We start from the raw sequence: 25469 nt of genomic DNA, 5'->3' as shown, positions 1-25469 counted from the left end.
CCCCTTATTAGATCAACAAATGTGCTCAATTTGAATAAAAACTGCACTCATGTCAAGATAAACCTTTTTTGACTTCAAGTACAAAGTTTCATCATGATTAGTTGAAAAATATATAAGTTATAGCAAATTTAGTATCAGTGGTACATTGCATGACTCGCATGTCCAATGGTCGAAGGAAATAAGGCCCCTCTAAAATGTGCATTTTTTTTTTTAATGCAATATTTTTGTGATTTTTTACATTGGTTGCATCATATTATGTGTATTTGATGCAATGAAGTTCAGTTTACTCAAGTTCCAGCTGTTTTAAGGCCAAAAATTGGGTTTTTATACATGCGGCCATGGTCAATGCACTTTTAGACCATGTATAGGGGTACACATATGAAAACTCATTTTATGATGCTGACAATGACTTAAATTGATCAACTTCAAACATAAAGTGGTCTACACATATCAAATGTACATTGAAAACAATAAGAAGTGGTTTCAAAACTAAAACTGTCACTCCAGATCAATTTAAACCAGACCTCTACAGAGCTTGTTCAAGTGTGATTGTGTCCGATATTAAAAGTTAGCCTTTATTTGGGTTTTGAAGGATGAAAGATCTGAAACAAATGTAAAATAATGTAAGGTTCTAAGCTTATCAGGTACATAAGCAGACAGTCAGCTGTATTTTTCCAGTTTTTCTACAAAAAATTTCATTTTTGAAACCTTATAGTGTATGCGGAAGTCTAAAATTAGGTGTTTTTGAGAATCACAAGGTATATACATGTAGTGACTTACATTAGATGCATGAATATCAATGGAATGAATATATTAGGTTTTTTTTCACATTATTTATATTATTTACTAGCAAATACAAAAGATTCAGACCAATAAAACACATATCTGTGATTTTATAGATCCTAAGACAAGGCTGTGAAAACCCCTGATTTTGCCATATTTCATTGACTGGGTTCATAAAAATTACACTAAATTGTCAGATTTCTGCCTAAACCTTGTTCATAAAGTATGTTTTTTGTTGATTTGATGTTCCTAGTGTATAGTTAGAGGAGAAAAACTCAAAGCTGTACAATATTTTCCCCACAGGTTTATATTTCATACCTAGCACCTTAGCAAAAGTGCAATTTCAATGGAAAATCCCATAGAAACCATATTTTTTATTTTAATTTCAGAAAATAGAGAATAAAGGGCCAAAATCTTATTATTTCATGTAGATTTACTGAATTCTTGAAAATAAACACCAAATTACCCCCAGCAAATACTAGCAAATACAATTTCTGATACCCTGGCAACCCCCTTATTAGATCAACAAATGTGCTCAATTTGAATAAAAACTGCACTCATGTCAAGATAAACCTTTTTTGACTTCAAGTACAAAGTTTCATCATGATTAGTTGAAAAATATATAAGTTATAGCAAATTTAGTATCAGTGGTACATTGCATGACTCGCATGTCCAATGGTCGAAGGAAATAAGGCCCCTCTAAAATGTGCATTTTTTTTTTTAATGCAATATTTTTGTGATTTTTTACATTGGTTGCATCATATTATGTGTATTTGATGCAATGAAGTTCAGTTTACTCAAGTTCCAGCTGTTTTAAGGCCAAAAATTGGGTTTTTATACATGCGGCCATGGTCAATGCACTTTTAGACCATGTATAGGGGTACACATATGAAAACTCATTTTATGATGCTGACAATGACTTAAATTGATCAACTTCAAACATAAAGTGGTCTACACATATCAAATGTACATTGAAAACAATAAGAAGTGGTTTCAAAACTAAAACTGTCACTCCAGATCAATTTAAACCAGACCTCTACAGAGCTTGTTCAAGTGTGATTGTGTCCGATATTAAAAGTTAGCCTTTATTTGGGTTTTGAAGGATGAAAGATCTGAAACAAATGTAAAATAATGTAAGGTTCTAAGCTTATCAGGTACATAAGCAGACAGTCAGCTGTATTTTTCCAGTTTTTCTACAAAAAATTTCATTTTTGAAACCTTATAGTGTATGCGGAAGTCTAAAATTAGGTGTTTTTGAGAATCACAAGGTATATACATGTAGTGACTTACATTAGATGCATGAATATCAATGGAATGAATATATTAGGTTTTTTTTCACATTATTTATATTATTTACTAGCAAATACAAAAGATTCAGACCAATAAAACACATATCTGTGATTTTATAGATCCTAAGACAAGGCTGTGAAAACCCCTGATTTTGCCATATTTCATTGACTGGGTTCATAAAAATTACACTAAATTGTCAGATTTCTGCCTAAACCTTGTTCATAAAGTATGTTTTTTGTTGATTTGATGTTCCTAGTGTATAGTTAGAGGAGAAAAACTCAAAGCTGTACAATATTTTCCCCACAGGTTTATATTTCATACCTAGCACCTTAGCAAAAGTGCAATTTCAATGGAAAATCCCATAGAAACCATATTTTTTATTTTAATTTCAGAAAATAGAGAATAAAGGGCCAAAATCTTATTATTTCATGTAGATTTACTGAATTCTTGAAAATAAACACCAAATTACCCCCAGCAAATACTAGCAAATACAATTTCTGATACCCTGGCAACCCCCTTATTAGATCAACAAATGTGCTCAATTTGAATAAAAACTGCACTCATGTCAAGATAAACCTTTTTTGACTTCAAGTACAAAGTTTCATCATGATTAGTTGAAAAATATATAAGTTATAGCAAATTTAGTATCAGTGGTACATTGCATGACTCGCATGTCCAATGGTCGAAGGAAATAAGGCCCCTCTAAAATGTGCATTTTTTTTTTTAATGCAATATTTTTGTGATTTTTTACATTGGTTGCATCATATTATGTGTATTTGATGCAATGAAGTTCAGTTTACTCAAGTTCCAGCTGTTTTAAGGCCAAAAATTGGGTTTTTATACATGCGGCCATGGTCAATGCACTTTTAGACCATGTATAGGGGTACACATATGAAAACTCATTTTATGATGCTGACAATGACTTAAATTGATCAACTTCAAACATAAAGTGGTCTACACATATCAAATGTACATTGAAAACAATAAGAAGTGGTTTCAAAACTAAAACTGTCACTCCAGATCAATTTAAACCAGACCTCTACAGAGCTTGTTCAAGTGTGATTGTGTCCGATATTAAAAGTTAGCCTTTATTTGGGTTTTGAAGGATGAAAGATCTGAAACAAATGTAAAATAATGTAAGGTTCTAAGCTTATCAGGTACATAAGCAGACAGTCAGCTGTATTTTTCCAGTTTTTCTACAAAAAATTTCATTTTTGAAACCTTATAGTGTATGCGGAAGTCTAAAATTAGGTGTTTTTGAGAATCACAAGGTATATACATGTAGTGACTTACATTAGATGCATGAATATCAATGGAATGAATATATTAGGTTTTTTTTCACATTATTTATATTATTTACTAGCAAATACAAAAGATTCAGACCAATAAAACACATATCTGTGATTTTATAGATCCTAAGACAAGGCTGTGAAAACCCCTGATTTTGCCATATTTCATTGACTGGGTTCATAAAAATTACACTAAATTGTCAGATTTCTGCCTAAACCTTGTTCATAAAGTATGTTTTTTGTTGATTTGATGTTCCTAGTGTATAGTTAGAGGAGAAAAACTCAAAGCTGTACAATATTTTCCCCACAGGTTTATATTTCATACCTAGCACCTTAGCAAAAGTGCAATTTCAATGGAAAATCCCATAGAAACCATATTTTTTATTTTAATTTCAGAAAATAGAGAATAAAGGGCCAAAATCTTATTATTTCATGTAGATTTACTGAATTCTTGAAAATAAACACCAAATTACCCCCAGCAAATACTAGCAAATACAATTTCTGATACCCTGGCAACCCCCTTATTAGATCAACAAATGTGCTCAATTTGAATAAAAACTGCACTCATGTCAAGATAAACCTTTTTTGACTTCAAGTACAAAGTTTCATCATGATTAGTTGAAAAATATATAAGTTATAGCAAATTTAGTATCAGTGGTACATTGCATGACTCGCATGTCCAATGGTCGAAGGAAATAAGGCCCCTCTAAAATGTGCATTTTTTTTTTTAATGCAATATTTTTGTGATTTTTTACATTGGTTGCATCATATTATGTGTATTTGATGCAATGAAGTTCAGTTTACTCAAGTTCCAGCTGTTTTAAGGCCAAAAATTGGGTTTTTATACATGCGGCCATGGTCAATGCACTTTTAGACCATGTATAGGGGTACACATATGAAAACTCATTTTATGATGCTGACAATGACTTAAATTGATCAACTTCAAACATAAAGTGGTCTACACATATCAAATGTACATTGAAAACAATAAGAAGTGGTTTCAAAACTAAAACTGTCACTCCAGATCAATTTAAACCAGACCTCTACAGAGCTTGTTCAAGTGTGATTGTGTCCGATATTAAAAGTTAGCCTTTATTTGGGTTTTGAAGGATGAAAGATCTGAAACAAATGTAAAATAATGTAAGGTTCTAAGCTTATCAGGTACATAAGCAGACAGTCAGCTGTATTTTTCCAGTTTTTCTACAAAAAATTTCATTTTTGAAACCTTATAGTGTATGCGGAAGTCTAAAATTAGGTGTTTTTGAGAATCACAAGGTATATACATGTAGTGACTTACATTAGATGCATGAATATCAATGGAATGAATATATTAGGTTTTTTTTCACATTATTTATATTATTTACTAGCAAATACAAAAGATTCAGACCAATAAAACACATATCTGTGATTTTATAGATCCTAAGACAAGGCTGTGAAAACCCCTGATTTTGCCATATTTCATTGACTGGGTTCATAAAAATTACACTAAATTGTCAGATTTCTGCCTAAACCTTGTTCATAAAGTATGTTTTTTGTTGATTTGATGTTCCTAGTGTATAGTTAGAGGAGAAAAACTCAAAGCTGTACAATATTTTCCCCACAGGTTTATATTTCATACCTAGCACCTTAGCAAAAGTGCAATTTCAATGGAAAATCCCATAGAAACCATATTTTTTATTTTAATTTCAGAAAATAGAGAATAAAGGGCCAAAATCTTATTATTTCATGTAGATTTACTGAATTCTTGAAAATAAACACCAAATTACCCCCAGCAAATACTAGCAAATACAATTTCTGATACCCTGGCAACCCCCTTATTAGATCAACAAATGTGCTCAATTTGAATAAAAACTGCACTCATGTCAAGATAAACCTTTTTTGACTTCAAGTACAAAGTTTCATCATGATTAGTTGAAAAATATATAAGTTATAGCAAATTTAGTATCAGTGGTACATTGCATGACTCGCATGTCCAATGGTCGAAGGAAATAAGGCCCCTCTAAAATGTGCATTTTTTTTTTTAATGCAATATTTTTGTGATTTTTTACATTGGTTGCATCATATTATGTGTATTTGATGCAATGAAGTTCAGTTTACTCAAGTTCCAGCTGTTTTAAGGCCAAAAATTGGGTTTTTATACATGCGGCCATGGTCAATGCACTTTTAGACCATGTATAGGGGTACACATATGAAAACTCATTTTATGATGCTGACAATGACTTAAATTGATCAACTTCAAACATAAAGTGGTCTACACATATCAAATGTACATTGAAAACAATAAGAAGTGGTTTCAAAACTAAAACTGTCACTCCAGATCAATTTAAACCAGACCTCTACAGAGCTTGTTCAAGTGTGATTGTGTCCGATATTAAAAGTTAGCCTTTATTTGGGTTTTGAAGGATGAAAGATCTGAAACAAATGTAAAATAATGTAAGGTTCTAAGCTTATCAGGTACATAAGCAGACAGTCAGCTGTATTTTTCCAGTTTTTCTACAAAAAATTTCATTTTTGAAACCTTATAGTGTATGCGGAAGTCTAAAATTAGGTGTTTTTGAGAATCACAAGGTATATACATGTAGTGACTTACATTAGATGCATGAATATCAATGGAATGAATATATTAGGTTTTTTTTCACATTATTTATATTATTTACTAGCAAATACAAAAGATTCAGACCAATAAAACACATATCTGTGATTTTATAGATCCTAAGACAAGGCTGTGAAAACCCCTGATTTTGCCATATTTCATTGACTGGGTTCATAAAAATTACACTAAATTGTCAGATTTCTGCCTAAACCTTGTTCATAAAGTATGTTTTTTGTTGATTTGATGTTCCTAGTGTATAGTTAGAGGAGAAAAACTCAAAGCTGTACAATATTTTCCCCACAGGTTTATATTTCATACCTAGCACCTTAGCAAAAGTGCAATTTCAATGGAAAATCCCATAGAAACCATATTTTTTATTTTAATTTCAGAAAATAGAGAATAAAGGGCCAAAATCTTATTATTTCATGTAGATTTACTGAATTCTTGAAAATAAACACCAAATTACCCCCAGCAAATACTAGCAAATACAATTTCTGATACCCTGGCAACCCCCTTATTAGATCAACAAATGTGCTCAATTTGAATAAAAACTGCACTCATGTCAAGATAAACCTTTTTTGACTTCAAGTACAAAGTTTCATCATGATTAGTTGAAAAATATATAAGTTATAGCAAATTTAGTATCAGTGGTACATTGCATGACTCGCATGTCCAATGGTCGAAGGAAATAAGGCCCCTCTAAAATGTGCATTTTTTTTTTTAATGCAATATTTTTGTGATTTTTTACATTGGTTGCATCATATTATGTGTATTTGATGCAATGAAGTTCAGTTTACTCAAGTTCCAGCTGTTTTAAGGCCAAAAATTGGGTTTTTATACATGCGGCCATGGTCAATGCACTTTTAGACCATGTATAGGGGTACACATATGAAAACTCATTTTATGATGCTGACAATGACTTAAATTGATCAACTTCAAACATAAAGTGGTCTACACATATCAAATGTACATTGAAAACAATAAGAAGTGGTTTCAAAACTAAAACTGTCACTCCAGATCAATTTAAACCAGACCTCTACAGAGCTTGTTCAAGTGTGATTGTGTCCGATATTAAAAGTTAGCCTTTATTTGGGTTTTGAAGGATGAAAGATCTGAAACAAATGTAAAATAATGTAAGGTTCTAAGCTTATCAGGTACATAAGCAGACAGTCAGCTGTATTTTTCCAGTTTTTCTACAAAAAATTTCATTTTTGAAACCTTATAGTGTATGCGGAAGTCTAAAATTAGGTGTTTTTGAGAATCACAAGGTATATACATGTAGTGACTTACATTAGATGCATGAATATCAATGGAATGAATATATTAGGTTTTTTTTCACATTATTTATATTATTTACTAGCAAATACAAAAGATTCAGACCAATAAAACACATATCTGTGATTTTATAGATCCTAAGACAAGGCTGTGAAAACCCCTGATTTTGCCATATTTCATTGACTGGGTTCATAAAAATTACACTAAATTGTCAGATTTCTGCCTAAACCTTGTTCATAAAGTATGTTTTTTGTTGATTTGATGTTCCTAGTGTATAGTTAGAGGAGAAAAACTCAAAGCTGTACAATATTTTCCCCACAGGTTTATATTTCATACCTAGCACCTTAGCAAAAGTGCAATTTCAATGGAAAATCCCATAGAAACCATATTTTTTATTTTAATTTCAGAAAATAGAGAATAAAGGGCCAAAATCTTATTATTTCATGTAGATTTACTGAATTCTTGAAAATAAACACCAAATTACCCCCAGCAAATACTAGCAAATACAATTTCTGATACCCTGGCAACCCCCTTATTAGATCAACAAATGTGCTCAATTTGAATAAAAACTGCACTCATGTCAAGATAAACCTTTTTTGACTTCAAGTACAAAGTTTCATCATGATTAGTTGAAAAATATATAAGTTATAGCAAATTTAGTATCAGTGGTACATTGCATGACTCGCATGTCCAATGGTCGAAGGAAATAAGGCCCCTCTAAAATGTGCATTTTTTTTTTTAATGCAATATTTTTGTGATTTTTTACATTGGTTGCATCATATTATGTGTATTTGATGCAATGAAGTTCAGTTTACTCAAGTTCCAGCTGTTTTAAGGCCAAAAATTGGGTTTTTATACATGCGGCCATGGTCAATGCACTTTTAGACCATGTATAGGGGTACACATATGAAAACTCATTTTATGATGCTGACAATGACTTAAATTGATCAACTTCAAACATAAAGTGGTCTACACATATCAAATGTACATTGAAAACAATAAGAAGTGGTTTCAAAACTAAAACTGTCACTCCAGATCAATTTAAACCAGACCTCTACAGAGCTTGTTCAAGTGTGATTGTGTCCGATATTAAAAGTTAGCCTTTATTTGGGTTTTGAAGGATGAAAGATCTGAAACAAATGTAAAATAATGTAAGGTTCTAAGCTTATCAGGTACATAAGCAGACAGTCAGCTGTATTTTTCCAGTTTTTCTACAAAAAATTTCATTTTTGAAACCTTATAGTGTATGCGGAAGTCTAAAATTAGGTGTTTTTGAGAATCACAAGGTATATACATGTAGTGACTTACATTAGATGCATGAATATCAATGGAATGAATATATTAGGTTTTTTTTCACATTATTTATATTATTTACTAGCAAATACAAAAGATTCAGACCAATAAAACACATATCTGTGATTTTATAGATCCTAAGACAAGGCTGTGAAAACCCCTGATTTTGCCATATTTCATTGACTGGGTTCATAAAAATTACACTAAATTGTCAGATTTCTGCCTAAACCTTGTTCATAAAGTATGTTTTTTGTTGATTTGATGTTCCTAGTGTATAGTTAGAGGAGAAAAACTCAAAGCTGTACAATATTTTCCCCACAGGTTTATATTTCATACCTAGCACCTTAGCAAAAGTGCAATTTCAATGGAAAATCCCATAGAAACCATATTTTTTATTTTAATTTCAGAAAATAGAGAATAAAGGGCCAAAATCTTATTATTTCATGTAGATTTACTGAATTCTTGAAAATAAACACCAAATTACCCCCAGCAAATACTAGCAAATACAATTTCTGATACCCTGGCAACCCCCTTATTAGATCAACAAATGTGCTCAATTTGAATAAAAACTGCACTCATGTCAAGATAAACCTTTTTTGACTTCAAGTACAAAGTTTCATCATGATTAGTTGAAAAATATATAAGTTATAGCAAATTTAGTATCAGTGGTACATTGCATGACTCGCATGTCCAATGGTCGAAGGAAATAAGGCCCCTCTAAAATGTGCATTTTTTTTTTTAATGCAATATTTTTGTGATTTTTTACATTGGTTGCATCATATTATGTGTATTTGATGCAATGAAGTTCAGTTTACTCAAGTTCCAGCTGTTTTAAGGCCAAAAATTGGGTTTTTATACATGCGGCCATGGTCAATGCACTTTTAGACCATGTATAGGGGTACACATATGAAAACTCATTTTATGATGCTGACAATGACTTAAATTGATCAACTTCAAACATAAAGTGGTCTACACATATCAAATGTACATTGAAAACAATAAGAAGTGGTTTCAAAACTAAAACTGTCACTCCAGATCAATTTAAACCAGACCTCTACAGAGCTTGTTCAAGTGTGATTGTGTCCGATATTAAAAGTTAGCCTTTATTTGGGTTTTGAAGGATGAAAGATCTGAAACAAATGTAAAATAATGTAAGGTTCTAAGCTTATCAGGTACATAAGCAGACAGTCAGCTGTATTTTTCCAGTTTTTCTACAAAAAATTTCATTTTTGAAACCTTATAGTGTATGCGGAAGTCTAAAATTAGGTGTTTTTGAGAATCACAAGGTATATACATGTAGTGACTTACATTAGATGCATGAATATCAATGGAATGAATATATTAGGTTTTTTTCACATTATTTATATTATTTACTAGCAAATACAAAAGATTCAGACCAATAAAACACATATCTGTGATTTTATAGATCCTAAGACAAGGCTGTGAAAACCCCTGATTTTGCCATATTTCATTGACTGGGTTCATAAAAATTACACTAAATTGTCAGATTTCTGCCTAAACCTTGTTCATAAAGTATGTTTTTTGTTGATTTGATGTTCCTAGTGTATAGTTAGAGGAGAAAAACTCAAAGCTGTACAATATTTTCCCCACAGGTTTATATTTCATACCTAGCACCTTAGCAAAAGTGCAATTTCAATGGAAAATCCCATAGAAACCATATTTTTTATTTTAATTTCAGAAAATAGAGAATAAAGGGCCAAAATCTTATTATTTCATGTAGATTTACTGAATTCTTGAAAATAAACACCAAATTACCCCCAGCAAATACTAGCAAATACAATTTCTGATACCCTGGCAACCCCCTTATTAGATCAACAAATGTGCTCAATTTGAATAAAAACTGCACTCATGTCAAGATAAACCTTTTTTGACTTCAAGTACAAAGTTTCATCATGATTAGTTGAAAAATATATAAGTTATAGCAAATTTAGTATCAGTGGTACATTGCATGACTCGCATGTCCAATGGTCGAAGGAAATAAGGCCCCTCTAAAATGTGCATTTTTTTTTTTAATGCAATATTTTTGTGATTTTTTACATTGGTTGCATCATATTATGTGTATTTGATGCAATGAAGTTCAGTTTACTCAAGTTCCAGCTGTTTTAAGGCCAAAAATTGGGTTTTTATACATGCGGCCATGGTCAATGCACTTTTAGACCATGTATAGGGGTACACATATAAAAACTCATTTTATGATGCTGACAATGACTTAAATTGATCAACTTCAAACATAAAGTGGTCTACACATATCAAATGTACATTGAAAACAATAAGAAGTGGTTTCAAAACTAAAACTGTCACTCCAGATCAATTTAAACCAGACCTCTACAGAGCTTGTTCAAGTGTGATTGTGTCCGATATTAAAAGTTAGCCTTTATTTGGGTTTTGAAGGATGAAAGATCTGAAACAAATGTAAAATAATGTAAGGTTCTAAGCTTATCAGGTACATAAGCAGACAGTCAGCTGTATTTTTCCAGTTTTTCTACAAAAAATTTCATTTTTGAAACCTTATAGTGTATGCGGAAGTCTAAAATTAGGTGTTTTTGAGAATCACAAGGTATATACATGTAGTGACTTACATTAGATGCATGAATATCAATGGAATGAATATATTAGGTTTTTTTTCACATTATTTATATTATTTACTAGCAAATACAAAAGATTCAGACCAATAAAACACATATCTGTGATTTTATAGATCCTAAGACAAGGCTGTGAAAACCCCTGATTTTGCCATATTTCATTGACTGGGTTCATAAAAATTACACTAAATTGTCAGATTTCTGCCTAAACCTTGTTCATAAAGTATGTTTTTTGTTGATTTGATGTTCCTAGTGTATAGTTAGAGGAGAAAAACTCAAAGCTGTACAATATTTTCCCCACAGGTTTATATTTCATACCTAGCACCTTAGCAAAAGTGCAATTTCAATGGAAAATCCCATAGAAACCATATTTTTTATTTTAATTTCAGAAAATAGAGAATAAAGGGCCAAAATCTTATTATTTCATGTAGATTTACTGAATTCTTGAAAATAAACACCAAATTACCCCCAGCAAATACTAGCAAATACAATTTCTGATACCCTGGCAACCCCCTTATTAGGCACGAGACCGCAATTAATTTTCAAGTGCATTTCAATATACACATTTGAGCAGATTAAAAAAATTCCACCGGTGCAAACTGAATAAAACTTCTCTGGCCTAAAGATATGTACAAACAGGATTTTATATATCAATTGTAGAAAATTTTACCATCATTTTCTGAAATTAATACATATAATTCGGAGATGGGGTAAACATGACAAATGAACTGAGTTAAAAGTCCTAAATTTTAACCTTCTTCCACTGAACCAAATCACAACTTTTAGTCAGAATTGATTAATGAAAAAAAATCCCAAGTAATTTTAACCTATTTTCTACCAATTAGAGGCAAAACTTCAGCAAATAAGTTTCCAGTAAAAATATGAAAAAATGTGGAAGGTACCTACTACCAAAGTTGGAACTATATTCGTATACAACGAAAACCAAGGGGAATTAATTGTGTTCTCGTACCTATTAGATCAACAAATGTGCTCAATTTGAATAAAAACTGCACTCATGTCAAGATAAACCTTTTTTGACTTCAAGTACAAAGTTTCATCATGATTAGTTGAAAAATATATAAGTTATAGCAAATTTAGTATCAGTGGTACATTGCATGACTCGCATGTCCAATGGTCGAAGGAAATAAGGCCCCTCTAAAATGTGCATTTTTTTTTTTAATGCAATATTTTTGTGATTTTTTACATTGGTTGCATCATATTATGTGTATTTGATGCAATGAAGTTCAGTTTACTCAAGTTCCAGCTGTTTTAAGGCCAAAAATTGGGTTTTTATACATGCGGCCATGGTCAATGCACTTTTAGACCATGTATAGGGGTACACATATGAAAACTCATTTTATGATGCTGACAATGACTTAAATTGATCAACTTCAAACATAAAGTGGTCTACACATATCAAATGTACATTGAAAACAATAAGAAGTGGTTTCAAAACTAAAACTGTCACTCCAGATCAATTTAAACCAGACCTCTACAGAGCTTGTTCAAGTGTGATTGTGTCCGATATTAAAAGTTAGCCTTTATTTGGGTTTTGAAGGATGAAAGATCTGAAACAAATGTAAAATAATGTAAGGTTCTAAGCTTATCAGGTACATAAGCAGACAGTCAGCTGTATTTTTCCAGTTTTTCTACAAAAAATTTCATTTTTGAAACCTTATAGTGTATGCGGAAGTCTAAAATTAGGTGTTTTTGAGAATCACAAGGTATATACATGTAGTGACTTACATCAGATGCATGAATATCAATGGAATGAATATATTAGGTTTTTTTTCACATTATTTATATTATTTACTAGCAAATACAAAAGATTCAGACCAATAAAACACATATCTGTGATTTTATAGATCCTAAGACAAGGCTGTGAAAACCCCTGATTTTGCCATATTTCATTGACTGGGTTCATAAAAATTACACTAAATTGTCAGATTTCTGCCTAAACCTTGTTCATAAAGTATGTTTTTTGTTGATTTGATGTTCCTAGTGTATAGTTAGAGGAGAAAAACTCAAAGCTGTACAATATTTTCCCCACAGGTTTATATTTCATACCTAGCACCTTAGCAAAAGTGCAATTTCAATGGAAAATCCCATAGAAACCATATTTTTTATTTTAATTTCAGAAAATAGAGAATAAAGGGCCAAAATCTTATTATTTCATGTAGATTTACTGAATTCTTGAAAATAAACACCAAATTACCCCCAGCAAATACTAGCAAATACAATTTCTGATACCCTGGCAACCCCCTTATTAGATCAACAAATGTGCTCAATTTGAATAAAAACTGCACTCATGTCAAGATAAACCTTTTTTGACTTCAAGTACAAAGTTTCATCATGATTAGTTGAAAAATATATAAGTTATAGCAAATTTAGTATCAGTGGTACATTGCGTGACTCGCATGTCCAATGGTCGAAGGAAATAAGGCCCCTCTAAAATGTGCATTTTTTTTTTTAATGCAATATTTTTGTGATTTTTTACATTGGTTGCATCATATTATGTGTATTTGATGCAATGAAGTTCAGTTTACTCAAGTTCCAGCTGTTTTAAGGCCAAAAATTGGGTTTTTATACATGCGGCCATGGTCAATGCACTTTTAGACCATGTATAGGGGTACACATATGAAAACTCATTTTATGATGCTGACAATGACTTAAATTGATCAACTTCAAACATAAAGTGGTCTACACATATCAAATGTACATTGAAAACAATAAGAAGTGGTTTCAAAACTAAAACTGTCACTCCAGATCAAGAAAACCAAGGGGAATTAATTGTGTTCTCGTACCCTCAGATGTTAATGAAATATGGCGTACATCATCGGAACCTCTCTAATTATTGCCATCTATTTCAGAGAAAAATTAAGTGAACGAGAACAGTTCCGGATTTTTTTGATTGGTTCAGATAACTTACTATGACAGATAATTTGCATACTGACTGGTTGAATATTCAAAGGTAAACTTCACTTCTTTGTTATTCAAATAGGCATATAATATACATACATGCTTTAAATAAGTGCAAACGCATGGACTACGTGTATTTGTGTGTGGACTTGGAAGCAATGTGGACGGAGTTACCTGCCTTTCTCGTTGGGCATTGTTTATATGAATAATATTTGTGTTAATTATGGACATTTAAATTGAGATGCTTACTTATATGGAAATTATTTTAATTTTCTTTATGTTTGGATTTGTTTTGATTCTGATATCATAATGTGTTATTATCATTTGTGAAATTTAATAAAAGAAATGTCACCGTTTAAAATGCTCACATTAAAGTTAATGTCATAGTAAATTTCTATTGAACTTTATACCCAATATTACTTTGTACCTATTTGACATGATCAATCATATATGTGATGACTGATGATATTGAGTCTTGATATTGCATGCTTCCTCCTGGAAGGTGTGCTATGATTTGTTTTGTAAATTTCAAGATTTTTGATTAAAATGATCAAAATGTGGCAACTTACTTACATTGTAATCTTAGGTCTGTTACACAATGAGGGTACAGACTCATCTGAAAATTCATGTTAACAAGGGATCACAAGGTTTTAAGTAGACTTTGCAGAGGTTGCAACTATAAAAAAAAATCTTGCATACATTTTTTGTACACATAGCAGTTCACTTTCATGATGTTAAAAACCATCCATATTAATTTTTCATACTGTACAACTTGCAGTACAGTAATATAAGGTAAGTCCAGATACACATATCCCTGATATTCGTAGTGGTATAATGCTACATTTTTATTTTTAATGTAACATTTGGCAATAATGAAAAATAATGTACTTTAATTAGAGAAGCCTGTATGTCACTCCTGTAACACTCAAGTCACAAGCGCAGGCAATGATACCAAAATTAGCCTCTGTTGACTGCATGGCTTCCTGGACTTTTGTTATTATTAACTTAAAATGTCAAACTTTTTCGTTTTCTATTTTCTAAACTGCTGACCACATATATTATTCCTAGGTCAAACCAATATGTACAAATATACATGTACTAAGTCCAGTGTTCAAGGATTTTTCAAAAATTGAGGTTTCCTTGGGAAAAATCCATATAAAATCAACATTCCCACAGTCAATGACTGCTTTCCTAACAAAACGAATCCTTACAGCATATGAAGTTTTCAACTTGCCATGGGTAAGTGTAACCAAGTACCTAACTTTCCCTGACCCAAATTTCACTTGCCCTGGGTAACAGGAATGGGAATCCTAGAAGACTGCTTTAAGTAATAAACTGGTTGGTTATGCAAAATTTGTGTTCACAGCACAGAGTTATATATAAAGCCTTGTTCACAATAATGGTTACGTTTAAATTTAAAAGTATGGTTTAATTGGACTGTCCATTGTGTTGGCTTAATGTGTAAACACAAGTGGAAAAAAAGAGATAGACACCTTAATGCATACTGTATATGCATGCACAAATGTATATAGTAAATGTACCCGATATCAGAATAATGAAATTTCCACTGGGCTTTGCCACATATAAGAAACAAGAACATACTTAATGTATTCAATTTTCTTTTAATATACATGTACAATGTATCACATTTTACCACAATGTGTCTTATAGCAGATACTGAAAACTTTTACAACTGTATTGTTTTACATTTTTATATTAAGAGTCAGAATATAACCAGAAACCTTGACAACGGTAAACAAACGGACTGTCTGATTATGGATTTTAATAAAGCTTTTGACAAAGTGTGCCACAGCTTATTGACCCATAAATTACATCATTATGGGACAAGAGGTAACACCAACAGATGGATACAAAGCTTTCTTAATAATCGAAATCAGGCAGTAGTTGTAGAAGGAGAAACATCCCAATACATACAGGTGGAATCTGGTGTTCCTCAGGGATCGGTTTTGGGCCCCAGCTTGTTTTTATACTACATCAAAGACATGCCGGAAAACATCATATCAAAAACCAGATTGTTTGCAGACGACACTATTGTATATCTTACAATAACATCTGATATCGATAGGATAAGTCTACAAGATGACCTAAATAAATTAGCAGAATGGGAACAAAGATGGAAAATGAGCTTCCATCCCGAGAAATGCAATGTTCTGTCAATCTCAAGAAAGAAACAGCCTATTCAGAACAGCTATTTTCTCCATGGTCATGAACTGGAGCACGTAACATCTGCGAAATATCTATACTCGGCGTCACATAAATAACATACTGTTAAAATTTGAATAAAAATATTTTCTACGACTTTATTGACACCAACCGTCGTTTAAATTGTCTTAAATGACTTGCTCATTCGTTCAGCCAAACAGCTTCTCAAAAACAAGTCGCTTATTAGCTTAAATCATGCGTAACAAATCCTTACGGGAAAATCCCATACTAATATCCGCCATGTTGGTTTTTACGGGACGATTTGTTTACAAACGAAGTGCGTAAGTTCCCGTCGAACTCCGGTGACAATCGTCTGCTTGATCAACTTCTCGGTATTATACGTTGTTCGCGTAAAATAAATCCGAGATATCCGAAATAACGCCGAATTGCATTCTGGGTTCTTCGGTTTTTGGACAAACCATTTAAACGTAAACAACATCTCCTAGCAACCCGATCACTGTAAACATGGCCGACTTTTTACAATGTAAATATTGCCACCTAGAATTAAAATCTGACCGGAATTTAACGATTCAATGTTTAGGGAGAAGCCGTTTGGCTAAACGAATGAGCAAGTCATTTAAGACAATTTAAACGACGGTAGGTGTCAATAAAGTCGTAGAAAATTTTTTTATTCAAATTTTAACAGTATGTTATTTATGTGACGCCGACTATAGGTGTTTCTATAACATCAGATATGAAGTGGAACCAGCACATATCAAACATCTGCAAGAAAGCAAACAACACCTTGAGCTTTTTGAGACGAAATCTTAACATCAGAAATGCCAACATTAGGAGAAAGCTTACCAGTCATTAGTTAGACCAACCATGGAATACGCATGCATAACCTGGGACCCATACTTGAAAGAGGACAAACACCGAATTGAAATGGTCCAGCGTAGAGCGGCCAGATATGTAGCGAACAGATACCACAACACTTCTTCAGTTACCAAAATGCTAAAAGATCTAAAATGGCCAACACTAGAAGAACGTAGGAGGAGAGCTAGACTCGTACTAATGTACAAACTGGCAAATGGTCTGGTGAAAATCTACGCGACCAACAGATTAAGCAGTCCAGTAAGACTCAGTCGAAATATGGGCCTACACTCCTACCAATTACCATCATGCAACACAGTATTGAGGAAAGAGTCATTCTACCCAAGAACCATCCGGGACTGGAATGCTCTGCCCACTGACATTGCCTCTGCCAAGAGTCTTGAATATTTCAAGGCTCATTTACTTGATTAAATTAATAAAGTTGTTTTTACTTGCACAGTTAATTGTACAGCACACTTTGTTAATTTTTCTTTTAATGGCTACTATAGTCGGCGTCACATAAATAACATACTGTTAAAATTTGAATAAAAATATTTTCTACGACTTTATTGACACCTACCGTCGTTTAAATTGTCTTAAATGACTTGCTCATTCGTTTAGCCAAACGGCTTCTCCCTAAACATTGAATAGTTAAATTCCGGTCAGATTTTAATTCTAGGTGGCAATATTTACATTGTAAAAAGTCGGCCATGTTTACAGTGATCGGGTTGCTAGGAGATGTTGTTTACGTTTAAATGGTTTGTCCAAAAACCGAAGAACCCAGAATGCAATTCGGCGTTATTTCGGATATCTCGGATTTATTTTACGCGAACAACGTATAATACCGAGAAGTTGATCAAGCAGACGATTGTCACCGGAGTTCGACGGGAACTTACGCACTTCGTTTGTAAACAAATCGTCCCGTAAAAACCAACATGGCGGATATTAGTATGGGATTTTCCCGTAAGGATTTGTTACGCATGATTTAAGCTAATAAGCGACTTGTTTTTGAGAAGCTGTTTGGCTAAACGAATGAGCAAGTCATTTAAGACAATTTAAACGACGGTTGGTGTCAATAAAGTCGTAGAAAATATTTTTATTCAAATTTTAACAGTATGTTATTTATGTGACGCCGAGTATAAGTAAAATAGGGCATTGTGCACTAAAATTGACAGTGACAGTATCATCAGTAATTGATGGCGGTCGCGAACTGGTAGAAGTAGAAGTTTTGAAAATTTTCACCTATCGGAACTACTCGGACTTTTTGTTACAAATCATAAGATAATATATGAATATTTCCGGATTGGATAATTCCAAAACAGGAACGATGCTTCGACACTTACACCAATATGAAATAACTAAATTTACTATATTGCTAAAAAACAAAAACTAAATAAAACACAAATCAAAACCAAAATAATCATAGAAAAAAATAAACAGCGCGGATCCCTTGTGGCGTACCTCGGCCTTTTTACACCCCTAACCTGAAATCAGGTGCCTGAAATCCTGGGTCCGCCCCTGTTTCTAGGTAGGGTTTAAAATGTGTAACCCGTACCCGTATCCGTACCAACTTTTCCCCGTACCCAAATGATGTTTTGCTAAAAAATATTCATTCTTACGGTATGTTAAGGAGTGAAAAAAATGCATGAGATGTGGAAAAGTCCGTTTAAATTCATTTCTATTTAAAAAAAATATGTATGTTTGTCTACACTCGAATTCACCTCAGCCTGTTTGCACGTTTTTTAGATTAATTTTTTTATTACTCATAAGTTCCTTTTTAAAAAAAATTCCCATTTAATTCATGTCGTTCTGTACTACAATTTTCACATAATTATTTCTCGTTCTTACTTCCGAGATTGAAAAAAAAATCAAAATTTATTTTTCCTACGAGAATTTTGCACTGAACGTATTGTTTATCCGCCATCTTGTTTCTATGGATATTTTGAGATGTTCCCTATTACCTCACAATTGAGGAGCTGAAATACCATGATTTCCCGCCATATTTCTAATTCCCTGCTATGTGGTAAGTCTCATATTAAGTACCAGTTGTAGCATTTTCATTCGGAACTTCTGGTTTTTCTTTTACTAAAGGTAAAGAGCAGTTTTTCCTACAAATCTCTAAAACCGTTAGGTTTAGATAAATTGTTAAGGGGTAAAAGTGTTCAGCATGATCAGATCTGTCTGTGGTCAATTTTATGTTGTTAATCTGTTTAGCCTTGATGGAGTTATTGGGGGATTTAGACGTTTTAATTTTTCTTGTTACTCTTTTTAATGTTTTTTTTTCTTTCAAAAATCTTCTCTTACATTACTTGACCAATTGGAACCAGATTTAATTTGAATGTTCTGTTGAAACCAACATGGCAGCGGTTACTAAAAAAGAACAAAGTGGTCAAAAGTTTTTCTCATCCCGGTGAGGTTTTTTTCTCTTTTACATATTCACCATACCTAAAGAGATAATGCTAACGGTGCTCCAGCAATTCTAGAAAATGTCTGGCAGGCAATTTTCTGACTGGGTGTCCTGTCGTGTGAAACCCACGAATGCTGGTGACCGCGAAAAGATATTTTCATAATTTACCGATTCTTGAACTTTAACTGGACCGGAAATTATTCAGAACAGTTTGGATTTAAAAAAAAAAAGAATATTATTAGGTCAGCTTTTAAATATAAGTTACGTTATGTTACATTATTTTTCTTTAAACAGTGTCTATCTTTGGTTACTTTTTACAGCGTCACAGAGTTCGTGTCATTGCCGTCACAAAGTGTTCTGTGACATACAAGAAGGATAGTTTTGATTACATCGTTTATGGGCTTGAGAACAATGTACATGCCCCAGACTATCCTCAACAGTCGTGTTTTGGGTGCATAAACTGTCCAAAGTGTAACTGTACGTGGGGTTGGTGTCCAGAGGCCATTCGCGATTACCACGGGACTTCAGAGAAGAATGCGACTGTTCAATTTTGTAATTGCTGCATTGCGAACTTATGACATTACACGAACTTTCAATATTGGGTTGGTAAGAATTGCTGGTTAACAGTATTGTGTGATAATGTAAGAATGTGTGTGAAGTTTTTTTTATGTTGGGCGATTTGTTCTTCATTGTTATTCCGTCTGCTTTATCCGAGTTTTTTTCATTCAGTGAATTCCTCACGTTTGTACCCTCAATATCGCTATATTTTAATTAACTATTTAATCGCTTTTTGTTACGCAAAGCCTTGTTTTTTTATTTTTTTGTTTTGTTTTGTTTTGTTTTGTTTTGGTTTTTTTTTTTTTTTTTTTTGGGGGGGGGGGGTGTTTGTTTTTGTTGTTATCATTATAACATAATTATTGCACAGTTTCCATAGTCGATTTTGGAGGTATGGATTTTTTTTGTTAACTGCGGGATGGTCCAAGAACATGCTTAGTATACATTTCCGTGAAGAAATTGTTTTTCTTCCCTCCCGGAAGTATATGTCACACATGCTCATCAACTCTGCAGTTGAAACATACATATCTATTAATATCATTGTTTTTACATGTACGTAACAATATAACTTATTCAAAACAGTTTATTTAAAAAGGCAAATAACATAAGTAACAAGTAAAAGCTGGATTTGAAAGTACTTGTAATACAATTTTCTCACAATTTTAAGAGTTATGTCTACACTCACAACAGACCCCGTGCTCTATTCAAATGGACAGCTTTTTGTTCAGCTCTATAATTTTCTCTGAAAACAAAATTGAAAAGGTGATATTAATATTTTACACAATTCGCCACCCATTGCTAGTCAGCCTCAATGAATTAACACACATGCAAATGTTTGTGTATAAACTACTTTTGGTAAGACTTTTTCCTACTGCATTTCTTCATTTTTTGAAGACTTTACTTTACTCTTTTATTAGTAGTGTATTGTTTGTCTATATTAACTTACAAGTAAATGTGTAAGCGTTTGTTCTTTTTTTTTGCTTCACTATACTGCTTAATATATAAAAGTAAGAGATGTGGATGGCTGCCAATGAGACAGTTATCCACCAAAAGCCGGGCAACTTAGCAAACAAATAAACTTCTACAGGTCACCACGCGGTCTTTAATTATACCATTAAGCTAGCTGTAAAGCCCCCCCCCCTCCCCCCCCCCACACACAAATGAAGTGAACCTATTCATACTTGACGGAAATCGACCTATTCTATAGAAAAAAGCTTAAAACGAATAACAATGAACATAAAACACGACAACCACAGGATTACAGATTCACTGATTGTCTGTCTCAACAATAAAGGCTAATTTAAGGAGGTAGACCCAGGGTAAGGGACCTTACAATTCATCGGAACGTTTGTATTCAGCATTTTACATCAGTGTCATGTAAGCATCAAAGTAACTTAGATTAATTTCATTCTGTGTCAAATGAAAGCTTGATAGCTTTTGGTGAAATTGAATATGATACAAACATATCACTGACTTCATGAGTTATGTCCCTTATCATAGGTCTACCTCCTTAAACCAATTTTTTGTTTTGTTTGTGAATATTCTATCATGAGGACATTTATCCCAATTGTAATATTTTTTTGTTGTTGCTTATGTAAGTTTGAATACGGACTTGTCAATAGAACATCATAATTACCTTCTGTACAATAGCTGATAACATCTCTGTAGTCTTCAATACTGATTTTACCATCTACAAAAGTACGAACACGAGTGATGTGTCTACTTGAAGACTTGAGATATCGTTTACAGAATTGGCTATTTGATGAATTTCGTGTTCGGAAAAGTTTGGTGATTTGGAGTATCATATGATCACAAAAAATACCGATAAGTAGCCAACAACCCCACATCCATTAAAAATGTTTGGATCAAACCAATAAAACAAATGGAAGCTATATGTGTGTATACAAACGTTTGATAACATGTTACTTTCCTGCTATAGTGTTGCAATGTATAAATTGATGAATTGTTTCGTTTGCAGAAAAACCGTTGACGTAGTATGAACGTATATGTTGATACAATACATTGGTACAACGCGATGCTAGAAGCTGTATATGATATTTTATTATAGTGGTCAATGAACATATATAAACCATTGATATTTCGGTTGATGAAACGCGCATCGAAATGTATATCTTGTACTACTATGAAATCAAGGTACTCATTTACTGAATCAATTGATCTCGATCGTTTGAATTTTTGCGCCTAAAATAAGTGTCAAATTGCAAAAATAGAGATAAGCTAAAAGTAAGCAACGGGTACATAACTAAACATCATCATTTATGTTAAATATTAAGTTAGCACTAATTTGTTATGCAACGACTGAATAACCAGAAAAAGTAGTGAGAGTACTAGTCCCTGACCACTATCAACATCATCATCATCATCATCTTCATTAATTGGTTGGTCAGGGTTTAGCGTCCTATGGCAGATGTTTCATGTATTTCAGGACGACAGCACTTGACAATGTTCCTATTGAGAAAAGTGACTTATTTAGTTAGAAACTATACGGTCGAAAAAAAAATTGAATCATAAACACGCTCAAATATTTTCTTAAAGACATTCACCTATATATATATATATATATATATATATATATATATATATATATATATATATATATATATATATATATATATATATATATATATATAGGTATAACTAAATTACGATGGCACTTATAAAGAATTCTTACCACCGTCTTGGTCCAAAATTTCAAACAGTCCATTTATTTCTTGAACACCGGTCATTTCTTTAATTACTTGAACTTCGTCCTCTGTCACCATTTTATCACCATCTAAATCCATGGATTCAAAGTAACACAGGTCAATCTTGGATTGTTCCTGGAAATATAGTAATAAACAAATTAACATGACCATCCGTTAAACATTTTAAATATTAATTACAGAATGTTATACATGTATGTGTTAATAAATATGTAATTTCATATTGGCCCTGTTATAGGTTAGAGGTCTGTCGGGGCCAATATGAAAGTACATATTTATTGACAATTTTATTCACCAACTCAACTAGATGATTTGTAGAACAGTTGTTTTCGTGTTTTTCCAAGAATATGTAGGTTTATTTGCATTATTCAGTCTGAAATATGTTTTTTTTATCAACCAACTACTCAGACTACGTTAAAATATGTAAAAAAACTGACCAATTGATATGAATTCAAACCGGGCATTTATACGGGGCCAATATGGATCAAATCAGGGCCAATACGGCATCATAACTTCCGGTTGTTTGACACCACCGTTTTGAGTTAGAATTTGGTTTCATGAACTTTGATCACAAGGACTAAAAACTGCAGTAACACAAAAAATCTTCCATTTTATACAAAAAGGATATTTTATACCGATTAATGCAAATAAACCTACATGTTCTTGGTAAAACACAAAAAAAAAACTTTTTAACAAATCATCTAGTTGAGTTGGTTAATAAAATTTTCAATAAATATGTAATTTTATATTGGCCTTGTTATAGGTTTCGGTCAATCATATTGGCCTCGACAGTCGTATTGGCCCTCGGCGATGCCTCGGGACCAATACGACTGCCTCGACCAATATGACAGACTTCAAACCTATAACAGGGCCAATATGAAATTATATATAAATCAACATATAGTATAAAATGGAAGATTTTTTTTGTGTTTCTGAACATTTTAGTCCTGGTGATCAAAGTTCATTAAATCCAGTTATTACTCAGAATGGCGGTGTCAAACGACCGGAAGTTATGATGCCGTATTAGCCCTGGTTTGATCCATATTGGCCCCGTATAGATGCTCCGTTTGAGTTCATATCAATTGATCAGTTTTTGACATATTTTAACGTATTTTGGGTAGTTGGTTAATAATAGTATATATTATAAAATGTTATATGCCACTTTATAAAATGTTTTGTGAATTCCACAAAGGGAATACTAGTACATTATTAGAATACAAAACAGAACAATTATATATGCCCCCGATCGAATGGAACAGATAAGGGCTAAAATAACACTGATATTGAAAACGTATTTAACAATTTTACTTACACCTTCAGTTGAACGTTTTCCTATAACCCCAGCAACAGTTTTGACAGTAGCTACTGTTTGAGCGATTTCCCCTACTTTTTTTAAATGTTTTTTCGTTTTTCTCCAAAGTTTCCTTCCCCATCCTCCGTTAGCATCTTCGACAACAAGGAGAATAACGAGGAGAAAAGCAAAAAAGAATTTACCCTGAAACAATAATGAGATTTGAGTTTATCTATGTGCTTTGACCATATACCTTTTATTGAAATTAGGATTTTCAATGACTAAATGGAGCATTCCTTTCTGTCATTTTGCAGAATCATGTTGAAGTATGTTTTCAATGGGTAAATAGTGTTTGAAACGATGCAAACAACTGTGAATAAATTATTCAAAAAGATTTTTTGACCCCCAATTTTCTTTTGAAATATGAAAAAATGCCAGATAAATGTTCGTTAGAAAATTTTTATCTACCGGGTTTTTTTTTTATAGTAAGTAAAACTGAACAATTCCTACAGAATATGCATGAAATTTTGTTAAAGTCGTCTATATCAAGGCTCAATCATCTCGAAATTAAGTTCGGTGTCTTTAAATTTCGCAGTGTGTTCGTTCAAGGTCGCCTATGAAAAAAAATAGATAAATGTATCTACTAAAAGTATTAGGTATGACCGACGTTAAAGAAAACAAAGAAATAAGAAAGCAACATATATAAAGCTAACAAAGTAAAATGTAGTGAAATTCGAAAAAAATTATAATTAAAAAATCAAACCAATGAGTTATCTAAATAGAACAAAAAAAACCCAAACTAGTTCTTCGATGCTTATCAAAAGAAAATTACAATTATACAGAAAAATAACACAAATTGAAAACACAATATTAATTATGAGTTTACTAACCATTTTGCAAGTATATGCTCAAGTGCAATAATTTTGATCCATCGAGCTCCTTATATATATAGTTAAAGTAAGCCCTCCTTTTGCGGTTTACCATGTTGAAATTTGCGTAGATTGACGTTTACCTGGTAATGTTAAGTTATTTGTAAGTTTATTTGTGTTACAATGGTCAGGATTTCCAAATTTTGACAATTGAAATTCAGAGCTTGTCATTCATTGACAATTGATAACGACAGGTAACAAGAAAAACAACAACTTAGCTGTCAGGTAACATTGAAAAGAGAATGATAATTTGCATTTTTAAAAAAGTTGAGGTAAGCCTAAAAGAAACTGCGTCTTTATTTTTTGGAAATCCTTACAAAATTATTCACACTATTTTATCATTTCTTGGAAACTGGAAAATTGTTGGTGCACATGTACTTAATTGCACATATACATCCCGAGTGATTGGATTAATAATATTTGGAAAGTTCCCGAGTGTCCGTCTTCGACCATCTTTTCTGTAGTGTTTAATCTCATTTCCAA

General features: G+C 32.4%; 2 protein-coding genes across 4 annotated transcripts in view; one reads left to right on the top strand and one right to left on the bottom strand.

Moving 5' to 3' along the window:
* LOC148628582 (uncharacterized) overlaps nucleotides 1-20572 on the top strand; it is a 78234-nt gene extending 57662 nt beyond the window's left edge. The window contains exons 2-3 of one of the 3 annotated variants that reach the window (XR_015923931.1): nucleotides 13937-14097; nucleotides 19809-20572. Coding sequence is in view for 1 of the 3 variants with exons in the window: in XM_088590515.1 (XP_088446641.1) it covers nucleotides 17094-17513 (420 nt within the window). In the remaining 2 variants the exon portion in view is untranslated. Of the gene's footprint in view, nucleotides 1-13936; nucleotides 14610-15766; nucleotides 17541-19808 lie in introns of those variants that run through there. The other 2 variants (XM_088590515.1, XR_015923932.1) reach the window with 2 other exon arrangements.
* A 40-nt stretch (nucleotides 20573-20612) lies between these two features.
* LOC148628581 (uncharacterized) lies at nucleotides 20613-24994 on the bottom strand. Its single transcript, XM_088590514.1, has 5 exons — nucleotides 24948-24994; nucleotides 24079-24261; nucleotides 22736-22883; nucleotides 21680-21733; nucleotides 20613-20785 (listed from the first exon to the last, which is right to left on the bottom strand). Exons 1-5 carry the CDS (start codon nucleotides 24948-24950, stop codon nucleotides 20748-20750), a joined length of 426 nt encoding a protein of 141 aa, XP_088446640.1. The 5' UTR covers nucleotides 24951-24994; the 3' UTR covers nucleotides 20613-20747.
* Between the last annotated feature and the right edge of the window lie 475 nt (nucleotides 24995-25469).

This window comes from Perna viridis, chromosome 1, assembly GCF_037379345.1.
Source record: "Perna viridis isolate PV_CMFRI_1.1 ecotype Kerala chromosome 1, ASM3737934v1, whole genome shotgun sequence".
Lineage (NCBI taxonomy): Eukaryota > Metazoa > Mollusca > Bivalvia > Mytilida > Mytilidae > Perna > Perna viridis.
This window is presented reverse-complemented; position numbering and strand designations above follow the sequence as displayed.